The sequence below is a fragment of the Raphanus sativus genome, chromosome 4 (genome assembly GCF_000801105.2).
Source record: "Raphanus sativus cultivar WK10039 chromosome 4, ASM80110v3, whole genome shotgun sequence".
NCBI classification, from domain to species: Eukaryota; Viridiplantae; Streptophyta; class Magnoliopsida; order Brassicales; family Brassicaceae; genus Raphanus; species Raphanus sativus.
Window position 1 is genome coordinate 28,708,631 of NC_079514.1, and position 17,558 is coordinate 28,726,188.

Genomic DNA, 17,558 nt, shown 5'->3' on the forward strand with positions numbered 1-17,558 from the left:
TATCATTTAGAATTTTTAACTATTTTAAAAAATTTATTTATAAATATTAATAATTAATCATAAAATACTATCAAACTTAAAATTATGGGAAGCAGAGATTTAATAACTAATTAAATATTAATTTTTATATAAAATAATTTTTCAAAATAGAATATATTTTATTACGTAAAATAAATGTGAAAACATTCATATATACCTAAAACTATAAAATTATATCGATGGATTTATATTTATTTTAAAAATATTATGATATAAATATTTTTGGATAACATAATATATAATTATTTTATATAATTATGATTATAAAATTAATGAAATTCCTTTTAAATTTATGGGTAAGTATATATTATGTGATATATATATATATATATATATATATATATATATATATATATATATTAAAATAGCATCAGTTTAATTTTAGTAAACCAAATATAATATAAACATAAACTTTTTTTAATATTACTCAAAATAAATATAATATAAATTTAACTGATATTATCATTAGAATTTTTAATTATTCTCTTGATAATGATAAATTATAAGATACATCACTAAAATTATTTAGTAAGAATAATAATCATTTATAAAATATGAGTAAACCTAAAACTATGAGAAGCATAAATAAATAAAAAAATAAAAAATATTTTTATAGCTGAAATAAAATATCATTTTTCCAAATCTGTTTATTATTAAAATATATAAAACTATTGATGAAAACTATTAATTAAGCCTAAATCAAAGAGAAGATGACAAGTAACCAAATTAACTTATCAAATAATAGTATAGAAGTCATCCTAAGAAGTCAATCAGGACCGTTCAGAATGGCTTTCCCACTTATTCACTCAAATAAACGTTTTAGGTTCGATGTATAAACTTGTGACAAAATTAAGATATAACTATACCAAACAAAAATTTCAAAAAATCTTAAATCTTACAAATATATTTAATTATATATAAAATAGAATACATCAAACAAAAAGGTAAAATTTATAAAACGGATTGGAAATTTTCTATAGTTGTATTAGATATAATCTACTCCATATTACTATAAATAAAAAAAAATACAAATGAATAGTATAAAATAAGATAGTATCAATATAACTTCATATTTGTATGGTTCAAATAAACTAAACCTGTTATATTTTAAAACGATTTATAACATGTATTATGTTTATCATAAAGAAGGTAAAAAAAAACTACAACTATAATAAAACCTAACGACAAATATATATTTTTATTAAAATATATTTATAAAATAATCCCACAGGTCAAAATCTAATATTTGAGAAAACAAACTTGGTATATTTGATGTCAAAAAAACAAACTTAGTATATTTATGTGTGTGTGTTTGTAACGATGATGATCGAATTTTCTAAAATTGGAAGAAAGATAACTATAAAGTAACTTTTCCACTCCAAAAGGATAGCATTTACTTTGGGTTCTCCTCCACTGCATTTTTTTAGCTTCGACCTTGCGCTGTATCTAAATGCAAGACAATACATTTCCAAACACGACGTAATGCATCGACTGTCCATGGCTAATGAGCCATCCACGCCTGTTCACTCGGTCCATGAACCCCATCCCGTTTCAACGGTTGGTCCGTTAATTCTTCCAAGGCCTGAAATCATTGTTTACTGATGACCTTGCAATCACTACATGACATTTTCTCCTGTTTTGGCCTCATTTACACGCTATCGCGAATCACTTCCCGATAGGTCATCAATTCTTCCACTACTCCAGCTCAATCACACATAACTCTGGAGTTCTAAATGGATGCGTGTCGGAAAAAGTAAGCACACTTTAATAACATATATAGATTCAGATCAATTCTCTTAAGCCTTTTCCATATATAGCTAGTTATGGCTTTGGTTAGTGGAGTAGTCTTATTTGTCTCTTCATCTGGGCCTCCAATAACATGAATTATAAACTTTTCAATCCATGTGATCTTTTGATGTATAGCAGAGACTATACCCTGAGATGAGTACTGATAATTCAAATCAAGCATGTCATACCTGATGCAGTTTCCTTAACGATTCTTTCAAGAAAAGCAAGCTTTTGATGTAGCTTGCTTTGGTACTTAAGAATGACATGGAAGTTTCTTTCATTCTCTCTCATCTCCTTTGACATCTTAATCTCCTTCCCAACGTTATTAATATATTTCCTTCATAAAGCTCCGCCAGTTGCTTTCAGTATCTTAGCTTTACAATTAAATTAGCAACTTCAGATTTTTCCCTAAAAGCTTACTGTTTGGATCAGAAATGGTCATTTTATACCTCTCTACATCTGGAACAGAGCTTAGATCTGCCTTAGTTTTACTCTCTTCCTCCCAAAACCAATCACCACTCTCACCCTTGTTAAGAGAGGCATTGTTAACATTTTTTCCACCATTATTGACTTGAAATTGTTCCGTACCTGCAGTTTTAGTAATTACCTTCCCAAAAGTCCAATGAGAATCCATATTACACATGAAAGAAAAATGTGTGTAAAATTTTACTCTATTAGCATGAGCCGTGCAATAAGATTCAAACAAACAATTAGTTTAACACCTAGAGACACACAAAAAATATCACCGACACCTGTTGATCTAAAAAGTCAAATGGCATCAGAAATCACTACCCTCAACATCTACCTCTCCATCTAGACATCTGAGAAATAGTAGGAGCCATAATCTTGCCACCAATGAAAGCAACCCATTCATGAACTTAGCCCCACCTCACTAGGCATTTACGAGAATGGGTCCCAGAACCTCACCGCATGGATAAAATGAGTTGGATATCGTTGGGGTATTGTTTCAATGGGCTTTACGCACAAGTGCAAGATATAATAAACATCACCTCCAGAGTCCAGATTGTATCGTATGTCACAATGATGGTGCTCTGTAGCTTAACTGCCACTAGTTGTTTGTCCGCGAATTCGGGAATATAAATATTGTATGAAAATATATATTAAGTATAAAATATCGTAAAGTAATGACATTTAGTAATAACAAATGCTGGTGAAATTATATATACAATTATCACATTCATTTCTCTAACATATATGATGCATACTTTTCGACCTTTTCTTCTTTTTCTAGTTATTATTTTTTTACCAAATTGTTGCTTATATTTTCCTTATTTTTTACATATTTTTGCCAAATATTTATCTATCTCTCTAAATAGTAATACAAAACATACAATCAATGAACCTAAAATTCATCTTATAATTGTTTCAATCATAGCTTATCTTATTCACTGTATTATTTGACTTAAATGAAAAATATTTTTATCAAAATTATCACATGTTCTGTTCAATATAATTTGCCCAATCTTCAAAACCTAAACATTTATAAACATATATGGACATTATAAGATATTAACAATTATAGATACGTGTTAGTTTTATATAAATATGAAATAATTATATTGTTTCCTATAAAGTTTTCTATTCATTATTTTATATTGGTATATAAATACAAAATAAATAATTGAACATTATTACACTTTCTATAATTTTGAAAATTAGCTACCACAAATTGTTATTTGTAATATTATTTATGTTATTTGGTAAGTGATAATAATTAGTTTAGACTTACAGTTTTTTTTAGAATTAATTATAATAATTAAAAGTTTCATTCTTTATATTATGTAGTTTATACATATAAATAAAGAATTGATCAAATATTATTATTCTTTATACAATTCCAACCAAGGTTCTAAAAAGAACAACTTTATATAATTTCAGTAAATTTAGAACAGTTTAAACCAAATTGAATCATATAAATCGGTTAAAATCAATCTAAATATGTTACCTTAAGAAATAATGTTAATATAAATCCGCAAATTTTTCTAATTTATTTTGTGTTGTATATATTGTTTTGATTAGTCATCACAATACTTTTATAATTAAACTAAAAAACTAAACTATCTCAACGTGAAATATGTATAAAATGAATCAATAATTCGTTAATGCCAAGGTCTCAGCTAAGCCCCAAATTATCTGCCTAGTCGCTAGTCATCTATAAAGCGCGTAATTACAGGTAGCGATTTCTTGAACATTATGTTTTATAAAATCTTATAAATAATTTAAAATTATGAAAATAATAATTTTGTAAGCCATGATAAATAGTTATATAAATGATTTAACTTTTTTATATATATGACTTATAAAGCATATATGGACATTATAAGAAATTAATAATTATTACAATAGTTTTTTATCAATATAATGTTTTATATAATTATTATATAATAAATATTTATATAAAGCACATATGGACATTATAAGACATTAATAATTATTATAGTGCTTTATTTATCCTTATAATGTTTTATATAAGAATATGAAATCATTATATTGATTTATCAATAATTTGGGTTTAGGTTGGTTCCTTTCAGGTTTGTATTCATAATTCAAATATGTAATTTTTAATACATAACATTTTTGGATTAATTCGAATATTTAAGATTCGAAAAATTTGAAATATCCAAAAATCTGAAAATACTCGAAAACCAAAAAATAGCTGACACAAAAACATACCCCAAAACTCAAACGGAGATCCAAAAATATTTCTTATCATATAACTTTGTAATATAATAATTTACAACAATCAAAAAATATTATTCCTATCCAAATTTATTTATAATCCAAAATAACCAGCGCTTTCGAAGCGCGGATAAAAATCTAGTATGGACATTATAAGACATGAATAATTATTATAATACTTTATTTATCAATATAATGTTTATATAAGAATATGAAATCATTATATCGATTTGTACAAGTTTTATTCTATTAATTATTTATGTAGTATATAAATTTTTAAAAAATCAAACATTATAACACTTTATACAATGTTTACAATTAGTTACCATAAATTGTTATTTGTAATATCATTTATATTATTTGGTAAGTGATATTAATTAGTCCTAGTCTTATCTTTTATTTTAGATTTAATTAAATACCTAAATTGAAAATCTCTCAACTAATCAAATTATAACAATTTATATTAAACTCTTTCTATGACTGACACCTAAACAAAAGTCATTTAAGTGACATATCATTTAATATATATGAGAATTTTTATTTTTTATAAAAGTTATAAACTCTTATAAATAATTTAAAATCATGATAATATAGTTTTGTAAGCCATGATAATAATTATATAAATATTTTATTTTTTTATAAATGACTTATAAAAATATATGGACATTATAAGACATTAATAATTATTAGAATATTTATTTATGGATATACTGTTTTATATAAGAATATAATATCATATATCAATTTTGATAAATTACGTTATATTAATTATTTATGTAGTATATAAATATGAAAATAAATTAATCAAACATAACTAACTCTCTATATTATACAATTAGTTACCATAAATTATTAATTGTAATATCTTTTGGATTATTTGGTAAGTGATATAAATTAATTCTAGAAGACAAAGAAAATGAGACAAATGAGAAGCTAAAAGAAGAGAAAAAACCTACTTTTAGATATTCAGAGAACAAAGGTGACAAGATGAAAAATGATTCTCATGCGATAGGAGAAGTGATGTCGGGATCTTTAGGTAACTTCATGGCAGTGAAAGAAGCTGATGTTCCAACAGAAGTGGTGAGACAGAGGTCTTATTTAGTGAATCGATTAATTCAAACCATGGCAGCTAAATCCCTCAATTGCATCTCCTTTGTGTATTTGTGTCTAGAAGACAAAGACAAAGAAACGAAGGAGAAGCTAAAATAAGAGAATGAACCTGCTTTTGCATATTCAGAGAACGAAGGACGAGATGAACAACGATGCTCATGCGATAATAGAAGTGATGTCGAGATCTTTAGGTAACGTCATGGCGGTGAAAGAATTCGACACTTTCGACATAATTAGTTAGACAAAGGTCTGATTTAGTGAATCGACTCATTCAAACCACGGCATCTAAATTCCTCTATTGCATCTCTTTTGCATTTTCATGTCCACAAGACAAAGACAAAGAGATGAAGAAAAAGACAGAAAAATCTAAGGTTACTTTAGAACGAGGATCCATGTAGACTTGGATTAAAAAAATGGTCGAGGATTTTCATTTAGCCGAAGTAAATATTACAACAGTCAACGGAGGTAATAATTTCACCGATGGAGAAATCTACTTATAGTTTGAGAAACTCTTGTTGGTCATGATGATCAAAGCTTTCTTTACGTATTCACAGAACGACAGTGACGAGATAACCAATGATGCTACACGATAGTAGAAGTGATGTCAAGATCTTTAGGTCACGCATGGGCGGACCCACCTTATGACTTGTGGGGTCATCTAACACCACAAAATATAACAAAATGTTACTTTTGTTTTGTAAATTGTCAAGAATTCAGTAGCATAAATGGTAAATTGTGATTTTTGACCCCTCAAAAACCTGGGTTCAAAACCCACTAATGACACTTTAAATGGTTAAGCAGAGGCTTCCGCACATGCGTGGATCTGGTTCTATTGGAGAGCAAACAATGATGTGTGGATCTGGTTCTATTGTAAGTTCTTTCACAAAGCACTGATCTTATAGAGTTAAAAACATTCAATAGACGTGGTTGTAACGAAAAACATATGTCGTATGATACATTGATTATGGTTCATAAGTTACTCAGGAAAAGGGCATCTCAAAGGTATGTTTAGCTAGAATCTCTTTTTTTTATTGAACTAAAATTGCACTGTTTTGATTTTCTTAGATGGATCAATTCTTTTGCTTTCAGTTATTCTATTTCTGGAAGGTATTATTTTGGGCTTCCTTCAGAAGGGACAGAAAAGTTTGATGGTGATCTTGAAATGGGCATTCAATACCGCAGAGGTTTGTTTAGAGTCCTTAATCTGACCCAAGATGGGCTGCATCTTAATGCAGGTAAACCAACTAATCTCTTGCATGAATTGTTGATTAACCAAGATGTGCTAACCAAATGTTGCTATGAATTTATCGATATAACTGAATTTGTCGGCAAATACCTTAACATCAGTCAGCAAAAGTATCTAATCTATAAAAATAGAGTCTTATTTTTATCTACCTAAGAAACTTCATTTTAAAATTTTGGATTTATTCAATTTTCTTAGTATGCTACCTTATATTTTGGACTTATACGAGTTTGTTATCATAATAACTTTATACACACTAACTAAATAATATAACCGGCATAATATAATATAATTTGTTCTTATTATTTTGTTTTTTTTAGGTTCACCAACTAATATGATTTAGTTATTCTAGATATATATATCTTATTTCAATACAAAAGTTGTAGTTGAACAACCATTGCATCTTGACAAGAGACAACAGTAATAAAAAAGATACAAAGATCATATCATGTAATCTCACTGTAGAGTACTACTGATTCGATATTCTTTCATATCAAAGTAAAACAATTTGACAGTTTAAAACAAATAAAAAATATTGATGCGTATAAAGTATAAAATCATATTATACAGTCTCATAATCGATTTGTATTGATTAGTTGAAAAAAACAATTTCATTCGAAAAAAGATTAGTAGTAAATTTTTTTACAATCAATCAAATATGTAGAAAAAATGATAAACAATATATATATATATATATAAAATACACCCGCACGGAATCTAAGTTTAGACATCAAATTACACGACTGGTTCTTATACTTAACCACACTTTTCAAAATTGTGTGGTTCTAACGAAGCTCATGTGACAAATCAATAGTCTCTCCTAATCTGAGCTTGTCTATTTAGGATCTTGTTCTTCTTTTTTTATTCTGGATGTTGTATCAGTAATAATTCAGTATACAAATGCATATATGTTGTTCGTATAGGCGCTATTGCACTATCATCTAGATGTTGTATTTAGATGTACAGATAGTATTTAAAAAAATCTAGATTTGAGATGCAAGAAAAAGTAGAATTTAAATATAACTTAAAATCTAAAAGATTAAAATACCCTTACTAATAAAAATGATTAGTTTTAAATAATTGAGTTTTATCTTGAAATCTGTATACTCGAATTTTCCAATTATTCAAGATATCCTATATCTCGAAAGATATCCTATATCTCTTGAAAGCAAAATGTAATTTTAGATTTTTTAGCTAAAATTATAAGATTTTCTTTGGAAAGAACTTTGTTATATTGATTATTTGTTCCGGTCTGACTGTCCAGACCACCTCAAATTTAAATAACAGAAAGAAAAAATTGTTTATAACATAAACACTTGAATAAATACTGTTGTATTTCAGTAGTATATAATGCCAATGTCTTTTTAAAGTTTTTTTTAATATGATAGAAAAATTCACAAGCCAAAGAATCTGATAAACTTAACATTCCATCTTTTGCATCTTGTGACCACCATATGCAAAGACAAGCACAAAACTTCATTTGACCTAAATTATTGAAATTACAGCTAAAGGAATGCTCAAATGCTGAAGAATTGCGATGAGATGAAGTACTTGTGGGCAAATCAATTTAGATTTTAGGACATTTCTCGAATGTAAATGTTGAAACTCACAAGAACTTAATGACCAAGCAAATCAGAATCATCAATCACTATATTAAGATTACAACCATGTCCATCATTCACAAGATAAACATCATTTACAAAACTGATTGGCTCTCCACGGAACGTTCTCTAAATGAGTTAGATAGACAAATAAATAAAGCCTTAACTATTATAACATCCCAGAAGGTCTCTGTGCTTGGAAAAGTGTCAATTATTACATGGAAGGATTGTTAAAGAGCAATATCAATTTAGGAAGGTTCTCAAGAGCTATTGTGAAGAGGCCACCAAGTATAAACATCAAAACAAATGCAAACATTATCCTCCCAATGTATTTCAGACTTTGGTCTCCTTCAACTTCTGCTTTCATAACTTTTGCAGGCTTTGAATCTTTGGAACCCTGCAAAGCAATACCGTACAATGCTGAAGCATAACTATACACAATAAGACCGCAATTTGGAAAGTAGAAGAAATAGCAAATAAGATCTAAAGGGAAGAAAACGAACTAAGAGAAGTAAAATATTAGTGAAAGAAGAAACTTATTTGATTATCCTGTCTTACGAGAGTCGCTTTTAGTTTTGATTATCGTTGATTAGACAAAACCAAAATGAATCAAAAGCTAGAAAATAAGCTTATATCAAATTAAACTGTCTTACGAGTTGTATTTGTTACACTTGACTTTCATTTACATATAAACAGAACAGACTTTATGGGTTTTAGTTACTATGGTTGAGAGAGTTGAAGATTCTTTTAAACTTAACCATTGGTCCTTTGGTTTATATCTCTCCTCTAATTCTTTGTACTCAGTTTGGTAACAAGGCAAAAAAAAGATGATTATATCTATTCTAACAGAACAAAGACACGGAGTTCCTCTTCCCTCTCCTAGAGACATCAAAATGCAACGTTCACTAGGTAAGATACATACCATTGATAATACAGAAGGGAACAGTCTCTGAAAAGTATCCTCTTTCTCCGTTCCTGCATCAAGAAGATAGACAACTATTTAACAAAAGGAGAAGTAGACAAAGAAGCAGACATGTTTCTGGAATCTGAAATTACCAGGCAAAACAGAATCGTCAACCACTGTCTTAAGCCTCCAACCATGTCCGTAACTCACAAGAGAAGCACCATCCCCGAAACTGATAGGCTCTTCACCTTCCTTTACGGCTTCGATGTAAAGTGCTTTGGATTTGGACGAACCAACAAGTTTGCGATTGATGACGGAGACAGCAAACTCGGCCTTGGTCCCAGCTGTGAATCGGTAGTCTTTACCGGATATTTCACAAAACACCTCCACAAACTATAGTATATTTACACAATCAGCAAAGGGACTTTTTTTTTTTAGAATCTAAGATTAAAAAGGACACTTACGGGCGGTGTCGACGGTACGGGGGAGGTATCTTCCGCCATTGACAGATGAGGCCAAATCTAATTGGAAAATTAAATTTTAGGAGAGTGGAATCATAGAAATTTAGGAGTAAGAAGAATCTCCAGGAAAAGAGAAAGATTCAACAACTTACAAGAGATCTCGAGCTGGGGAATTCTATGTGCGTGTCTGGGTCTGGGAGACGGATTAAGCCAAATCTCCAATATAGAAAAGTCAACTTAGATAACCGAAATTTTTATTTAATTTCTCTCTCTCTCTTTTTCTTTTGATCAGAATCTATCTTATTAACCGAAATTTTTATTTAATTTCTCGCTCTCTTTTTTTCTTTTGATCAGAATCTATCTTATTAAAACAGAAACATTTTATTGGACCTAACATTTATTTTGTAAGTTTTTAAATTAAATACACTTTTATATTTTATAGTTAAACATACATTAAATCACTAATATTCCTTTCTTTATACTACTATCCATGTTTCCAAACAATATACTTATTTCTTTATAATACTATCAATGTTTCCAAACAATATACTTATTTCTTTATACTACTATCAATGTTTCCAAACAATATATTTTTATACTACTATCATTGTTTCCAAATAATACAATAATTAATCTTAGTTATTTTATATCTATCATTTTCTCTTTAAAATTTTGTAAAAACGTCATAATTTCATAAATTGCAAAATAGTGAACTTTAAAATTTCGATTATAAGATTACAAATTATGAAACTATTACAATTTAAATCCAATTAGATTACATATCGGTCATCCATCAATTTAATCGGTTAGTCTCGGGTTTTAGTGATTTTTTTAATATGAATATTTTAAAAACATAAATTGAATTGTCAGATCTCCGGATTAACCGGTATAATCACAATCGGGTTGAATTTAAAAATACTGATTTAAATACAAAAATATTTTAAATACACACTCTTTAAAAATTACCAAAATATTTATTAAATTATTAGTAAAAAATTTTATCGTAAAATATTCCGCGCTTCAAAAGCGCGGGACAAAATCTAGTTTTTATTTTAATTTCTTTCTTTTTTAAGTGTCAACATTTGTTGTTTCCCCACGACCGCTTTGAGTTGTTTGACATTTAATCATTCAAAATACATCTTTTTTTTTTGAAACCAATTCAAAATACATCTTTTAATTAATATTCTTAAATCTTTAAAAATCAAAACCTTTAGAATCAAATTGTCATGGATAGAGATACTTATAAATTATTAAAATGATTTTAAATTCATTTTATAGTAATATGATTTATAGTATAGATTTTTTTTGTGAGTTTATTCATATATTTGTAATATATAATATTTAATTTTAAAATCTATACTATAAATCATAATTTAATATTTATAACATGTTAAACTAGTTTCTGATAGTTTTATCGATTATTAATATGTTTTAATTTAACAGTTAAAGATTTCAAAATTTAACATTGGTTTTCAAAAAAAAAACATATAAATAGTAGATGTACTTTTTTATCGCTATTGCATTCGTTAATTAACTTGAACCATTTGTGTTTCGAACTACTGAACCAGTTATATAAAATTCCAACTATTTTATGATGTATTTTGAACAGAAGACAAACTGATATATTTTCTCTACATAATTGAGCTCTAGTTACTAGTTTATATCCTTCATAAATGAGTGTGTTTTTTTTTTTTTTGCTAAAAACTCGAATTGAATAAAGAGAAGTAAACGAGTGTGTTCAAAAAAAGAAAAATCCTTCATATAGACGACAAATTAGAGTTCAAGACAATGAACGAGAAATAAAATTGGAATCTTGGGGAGCAAGCCAATCTATTTGTAATTCTTGGTGACCAAGTCTTCCTTTCAATATAAACTCACTTCTCTTCTCCTTTCTTCTTCATCTCATACAATTTTCTTCTTTCTGCATCTGAAAATATATTGCAAGACATCTATACATCTCTCAGTTAATGGATCAAGTGACGCATATTCCACTTCTTGGATGTGTTATGGACCTTCTTTTTCAAATATTTACGTCATTCGAGACATCAGATTCACGCAAGGCTTGCAAAAAAATTGTTGTTGACACCACCGCTATAGCAGGAAATCTGGAAGCTCAAAAACACTTCACACAACTACAGTGTATTAAGCTTGGTTGATTAGTATTTGGCCCCAACTATATAATCTGTAAATAGCCTACCAGGTTTTATTTTATTATTTCAAATATCTATTGTGCCATAGCTTGTAACTTCTTTTTTTCAACACAATCTTGTAACTTTAATTTTTATATACGTATACTTTTGTTTTTATGTATAACTAAAAAGAATCAGTATAAATCTGGAGGTTTCCTTTGTAGACCAGCAGTAATTACATCGACATGTTAAACTTTAAACTTATTTGAAAAATTTAGATTAGAAATTTCAAAAGTAACTTTATGATTTAAACATATGTTTGAAGTGTATTTTTATAAGATATGTTTCAATTAATTGATTTTTTTGAATATATATATTATATATATATATATATATATATATTGTGCAACTATATTTGTATATATATATAACTTCCAATATATTATAAATGAATATTTTAATTAATAAGAAATATTTAAATACTAATTTTAAAATATCAATTATCCATTTGATGAACTGAAGTTAAGACCATCTTTAACGCTAGGTTCTTAGCTTAGTTTTTAAGATTAAAAATAACTAAAATAGTGAAAAGTTAAGATATAGGAAAGAGAATAGTCTTTAAACAAGCGCTTTAATAAACGGTTATCAAATTCACACACGTATATGTCAACCATTTATTGTTTTTTTTTGTAAAGAAAAAAATAAAAAATAAATACATTTTTATAATATTAATATTCATTTTCTTTTAAAATCATGCACGGGTTTGAGCGATAAAGATGCACTCTAAGAAGTGTATATCTTGAAGCAAACTCTCTCCATCTCTCTCTCTATATATAATAACTAATTTTTGTGTAGGTTGAAATACTAAAAAGGTGATTAAATATAATGGTCCAGCAATGATTTTTTTGTATGTAGATTCTTTTAGTGGTTTTATTTTAATAAGAGAGATGCCTTTTTAAAGGTTTTTTCTCCAAGAATATAATATGAGAAGAAAATTTATAAGCCAAAGAATCTGACATTCTTAACATTCCATCTTTTGCATCTTGTGACAAAGACAAAGCACAAAACTTCATGTGACCTAAATAAATTAAATTGCAGCTAAAGGAATGCTCAATGCTGAGCAATTGCAATCTAGAATCTCATTGTTTTATGTGAGATTCTAGAGTTATTTAACAAAAAATCATATTAAACTATCCAATTCATATAAAATCATCTAAAAAACTAATCACAAATCAAATCATTTCATAATCAAGATTTAATACACCCCCTCATTCTCTTCACAACATTAGTACACCCCCAGTATTACCAATTAGTCTTGCAAACATCAAGTTGCAGATCTATAACAAGGATACATGCGAAAAAGATGCATTAGTTATAAATATATGGTGGATGATCAGTCCACTAGTGGATGATCAAACCCACAAACATCTCCTTGTATAAATAGATTCCAAATCTATTTGATTGGTGAAAATCATATTTTTATATTTTCTTGTAAGCAAAGAGCATATAGAAGATCATTTGTAATAATTTTCTGGTTCTTCAACGAATATCCATATGATATCTTTCACATCATTTCTAAACCGGGATGGTAAAATCGGTCTGCCAAACATTACAATTTCGGTAAATTTCTAGTTTACTATTATATTTACAATATAGTAGTGCCTTGAATAATACTTTTTGTTGAAAGTATTCAACATTTTTCTTTAAGTATTGTCTCAACATTGTTAGATTCTAAATTCTTTAGCTTTATTTTATAAAAACTCTTTAAATCTATTTTCAGTGTGAACATATATTTCTGGATGTTCCACTTAGTGCAGAGCCAAGCTCACCACAATAGAAGCATGAGCCCATGCCCCTCATTTTTCACCAATATTTGAGGTCCCATGGACCATGCATACAAAATACGGTAGATGTTCATGGAGTATGAAGAGTGTAAAATTGTTCGCTCTTAGCTTGGCAAATGTGTGAAAATCTTGATTTATGGTTAACCGGTAACCACATCATGGGCATGACTTCCTAAATATAATAATTAACTAATAGGAAATATTAAAAATCTATAAAACATAAGAATTGTTTCTTTCTCAATACAATCCAATACATAATATTTCGTTCAGCATGATGAGTTTGCCTTTATAAATGATATGAAGTACTGAATACCAATGTCGAGAGACTCAGGAAGCTCTAACCGAAAACAGATAAGTAATCAGAGGGGAAAAAGTTGCAAACATAGGACAGAGAATCAAGTTTGAGTTAAAACAACATGCAATTACATTTAAAGATTTTAGAGTCTCCATCTTTTATTTGTAGGCTACATAGTGTAACGGAATCAGTTAGGAAATGTTGTGTTTTTTTTATGCTAAGAGCATATTTGACAAACTATTCCCCTAATCCAGTTTTTTCTTTCCTTTTCTTGGAGGTTGCAAGTGAGGCGAACAAAAGAAAAATTAGTTTTGACCAAAAAAAAAAGAAAAATTAGTTACCTACATTACTTAAAAGCACATAATATAATATTATAATTAGAGTTTCAATAACTAGTCAACATCCTAACTCCTAAGACAAAAGAAAAAGCCAACAACCGTTTAACATGGCTTAGAAAAGAACATTAGTAGGAAGAGGCTAAAAACAGTTAAATAATCCCCAAAAGCAGAAACCTTCTTCCCTTGTTCTCGAATTAAGCAGACGCTCGGGTTTGCTAGCTTTGCTTCAAAAGTCATTTTCTTGATGTTCCATTTCATTTTTTCATCAAGCAATGCCTTCCACTCATCGGTTAGTTAGTTCTTTCTTCCTTTGAGCCGCAAGGTTTTTCAGATTACGAAAAAGTATCTTCTGCTGATTCTTACCAAAAGTAGGAAACACAGCCGACGCTTCGAGCACCTCTTGAAGAATGCATAACTCATCCGAACCATCTTCATCCTGTTCTGTCTCCACTCTTGTAGGTTCGTGATCCGGACCAGGCACATCCTCCATGAAAACATGAACCTACAATCATTACACATCAGTTAAAGGTCGCATTATAAACAGAACAAAAACACACAAAGTAACCACCTTCGCTTGGTCCGAAACACCTTCAGTTTCTTTATTTCCCCAGATGATTGTTGACAACCTGAAGACTTCTTCGCCATCTGTACCCGTAAAAGCAACTCCTTCCCCATCCTTTGGTAGTCCACAATACCCTTACCCCCACACAAACAAACAAACAAATTTTCAGAAATGTTTTTTACAGAAAAAAAAGAGAGAATGTATTTGACAGAGAAACCTTGAGAATGGCGAGCTCATTGTTCTTGGTCCAAATCATCTTTGAAGTCGGAAGAGAAGAAGAAGATTCAACTGATATTGTATCCTTCTTCCGTTGTTTTCTCCTCCTTCCGGCAGAAATCTCTTCTCCTTCTTCGTAGTCGTCGTCGATGTCACGCTTCCTCATCATGGGTCTTCTGATTTCGGAGCAACCGATATCCGAACCGCTGGAATCAATCAGAAGCATTGATTTCGCTAGGGTTTTTTCAGCAAATTTTTTTTAAGCAAGTTTTGTCAGTAGAAAATATAAAGGGAAAATTTGCAGAATATACCCAATGGAGGCCCAAATTAGAGCTTTGCCACATGAGTGACTTAAAGGGCTTAATGCCCACAATTTGAACCAAAATAAGACCCAATTCTCCTCAGGGCTTGGACACGGGAAACGGCGTGGAGCAGGGATTTCTGACATGAGGAAGATATGTTCAGGGTTGTGTCAGTGCTCTGTTCATTAGACTAGGTTGTTAGCTAGTTGAATTTAAACCACACGATTGCTCTGGTTGTTGTGCGACAGAGTGGATGATATGGGGAGTGTTGCATCGGTAAGGTAAACGGGAAATCTAAACTAGAAAAGTATCTCATAAATATATAGGTAGAGAAGAAAACTAAAATTATCAGTTTGGTTTCTTCTTAAAGAAAAAAAGGGAGAAAACGAGAGCTGTGACTTGAAGATCCTGTGATCAAGAATGGTTTGACAGAGATCGTTTTCTCTCCAGACACGAAAAGGTTAGACCTTTACTTGGTTGTTAAGGAAAAATCTCCATTGTTATGGAGCTAGAAAGTGTTATCATAAATGTATATATAATATATAAATATAATTATTTCCGTCCAGGAGGGGAGCTTAGGAAGATGGTTCAGCTGGTGAGGCTGGTTTTAGGTGACTGGCACCGTGGAGCTCAAGGTCAGTGGAGGTTCAACAGGAACCACGTTGAGCCGAAGTTTGATGTTCAGCTAAAGGAGAATGAGAGCTACAGCTCCATCGTCTCAACTGTCAAGGATAAATACAGGCTAGACCAGTTCCTTTCTCCGACAGCGCCTGTGCTACTGACATATGAGTTGCCCGACTGGATGAAAGAAATAGATGACTACACCTCGGCGCCGTTGGAGATAACTGACGACGGAGATGTAGAGGTATTCATGGCGGTGAGGGTAGACTGTGTTTGGCTGGAGCTTTATGTGACATACGGAGATGAAGATGTCAGCCGTTACCGTCGTTCGGTCGCAATAGAGGAGGGTCAGATACTCAATACGGACCCTGAGGTGGATAGACACCCGTTAGCCCACTGGCGAGGTTAGCAGATATAAAACATTAGGAGTATTGTCTTTGATAGTTGTCTGTTATCTGAATGTTTAACATTACAAAAAGAATTAGCCGCTAAAACAATTAATAACTACTAATATGACAGGGACTGCTGAGCGGGGCTACTTGTTAGCTAGCGAGGAGGTGTTGATGGAGATATGCACTACAGAGGAACTTCAAAAGATAAAGAGACACTCTGAGGCTCTAACAAGGGAGATGGAGGATGATGAAAGGTTCATAATCGGTGGTGATTCTTGTTCCTCCGCGGACTCATCTAAACGGCCAGACAAAGACGATGATCCCCCTAGCACAGGTTCTGTGATAAGACTTCAGGACATAACTGAAACGTCAGCGAAAGACTACTGTCCTACGATGGATAAGGGGAAGGGCATCATGACCGAAGAGAGAGTTGAAGTCCCACCGATGGGAGTCGGTATAGGGCCGAATTCAGGAACTTTAGCACTGATGCTAGGTATGTGGTTAGTAAATGACTAGTTTTAGAAAGCATTAGCTGAAATAACAGATTACTTAACAGATACACCATTAATTGGCAGGTACATGTACTGGTAACAGAGATAGCATCAGCCACACTGGGTCAATCTGTGATCTAAGCGTAGTTCGAAACATGTCAAGCGAGTTTGATGAGCCGACGCAGAGCAAAGCCCAGCATCTGTTTAGGGGCGTTCCATTTGAGGGGGATTCTGATGATTGTCAGATACTTGGTAAGTTAGTCGTTGGCGGTTAAATCAATGTTTAGTAATCAAAATACACGATATCTGTAGCCTGCTAATTATCCTGAATAATAAATAGCGAGTGAGATATCTGAATTAAATATGTTGTTTGTGCATTAACAGAAGGGAAAGACTTGCAAGCAAAGGGCCATCTCCGAGTGGGCCAAGTGTTCGATAATAAGGATGCTTTCAAACTCCATATGACGCTGTACGCAATCGCTAACAAGTTCAGATACCTGGTAAAACGTTCATAGCCTGGTA

General features: G+C 30.4%; 3 protein-coding genes across 3 annotated transcripts; 1 reads left to right on the top strand and 2 right to left on the bottom strand.

Annotated features, from left to right (window-relative positions):
* Positions 1–8,512: 8,512 nt before the first annotated feature.
* Positions 8,513–10,144, bottom strand: LOC108849462 (uncharacterized). Its single transcript, XM_018623017.2, has 5 exons — positions 9,999–10,144; positions 9,850–9,906; positions 9,538–9,778; positions 9,404–9,456; positions 8,513–8,878 (listed from the first exon to the last, which is right to left on the bottom strand). Exons 2-5 carry the CDS (start codon positions 9,886–9,888, stop codon positions 8,696–8,698), a joined length of 516 nt encoding a protein of 171 aa, XP_018478519.2. The 5' UTR covers positions 9,889–9,906; positions 9,999–10,144; the 3' UTR covers positions 8,513–8,695.
* Positions 10,145–14,399: 4,255 nt separating this feature from the next.
* Positions 14,400–15,507, bottom strand: LOC108852499 (uncharacterized). Its single transcript, XM_018626001.2, has 3 exons — positions 15,232–15,507; positions 15,021–15,148; positions 14,400–14,954 (listed from the first exon to the last, which is right to left on the bottom strand). The coding sequence occupies exons 1-3, from the start codon at positions 15,454–15,456 to the stop codon at positions 14,780–14,782; spliced, it is 528 nt and encodes a 175-aa protein (XP_018481503.2). The 5' UTR covers positions 15,457–15,507; the 3' UTR covers positions 14,400–14,779.
* Positions 15,508–16,102: 595 nt separating this feature from the next.
* LOC130510773 (uncharacterized) lies at positions 16,103–17,551 on the top strand. Its single transcript, XM_057007402.1, has 4 exons — positions 16,103–16,557; positions 16,673–17,038; positions 17,121–17,288; positions 17,421–17,551. The coding sequence occupies exons 1-4, from the start codon at positions 16,116–16,118 to the stop codon at positions 17,549–17,551; spliced, it is 1,107 nt and encodes a 368-aa protein (XP_056863382.1). The 5' UTR covers positions 16,103–16,115.
* Positions 17,552–17,558: the final 7 nt, after the last annotated feature.

Bases quoted from the DNA above. Each gene is read 5' to 3' on its own strand.
- LOC108849462 (XM_018623017.2), bottom strand. From the start codon at position 9,888: ATGGCGGAAGATACCTCCCCCGTACCGTCGACACCGCCC. The intron at 9,779-9,849 runs GTAAGTGTCCTT...AATATACTATAG, and splicing joins CCGTACCGTCGACACCGCCC to TTTGTGGAGGTGTTTTGTGA. The intron at 8,879-9,403 runs GTATGTATCTTA...ATTGCTTTGCAG, and splicing joins TCCCTTCTGTATTATCAATG to GGTTCCAAAGATTCAAAGCC.
- LOC108852499 (XM_018626001.2), bottom strand. From the start codon at position 15,456: ATGCTTCTGATTGATTCCAGCGGTTCGGATATCGGTTGCTCCGAAATC. The intron at 15,149-15,231 runs GTTTCTCTGTCA...TGTGGGGGTAAG, and splicing joins ATGAGCTCGCCATTCTCAAG to GGTATTGTGGACTACCAAAG. The intron at 14,955-15,020 runs GTGGTTACTTTG...TAATGATTGTAG, and splicing joins GTGTTTCGGACCAAGCGAAG to GTTCATGTTTTCATGGAGGA.
- LOC130510773 (XM_057007402.1), top strand. From the start codon at position 16,116: ATGGTTCAGCTGGTGAGGCTGGTTTTAGGTGACTGGCACCGTGGAGCT. The intron at 17,039-17,120 runs GTATGTGGTTAG...ATTAATTGGCAG, and splicing joins AACTTTAGCACTGATGCTAG to GTACATGTACTGGTAACAGA. The intron at 17,289-17,420 runs GTAAGTTAGTCG...GTGCATTAACAG, and splicing joins TGATGATTGTCAGATACTTG to AAGGGAAAGACTTGCAAGCA.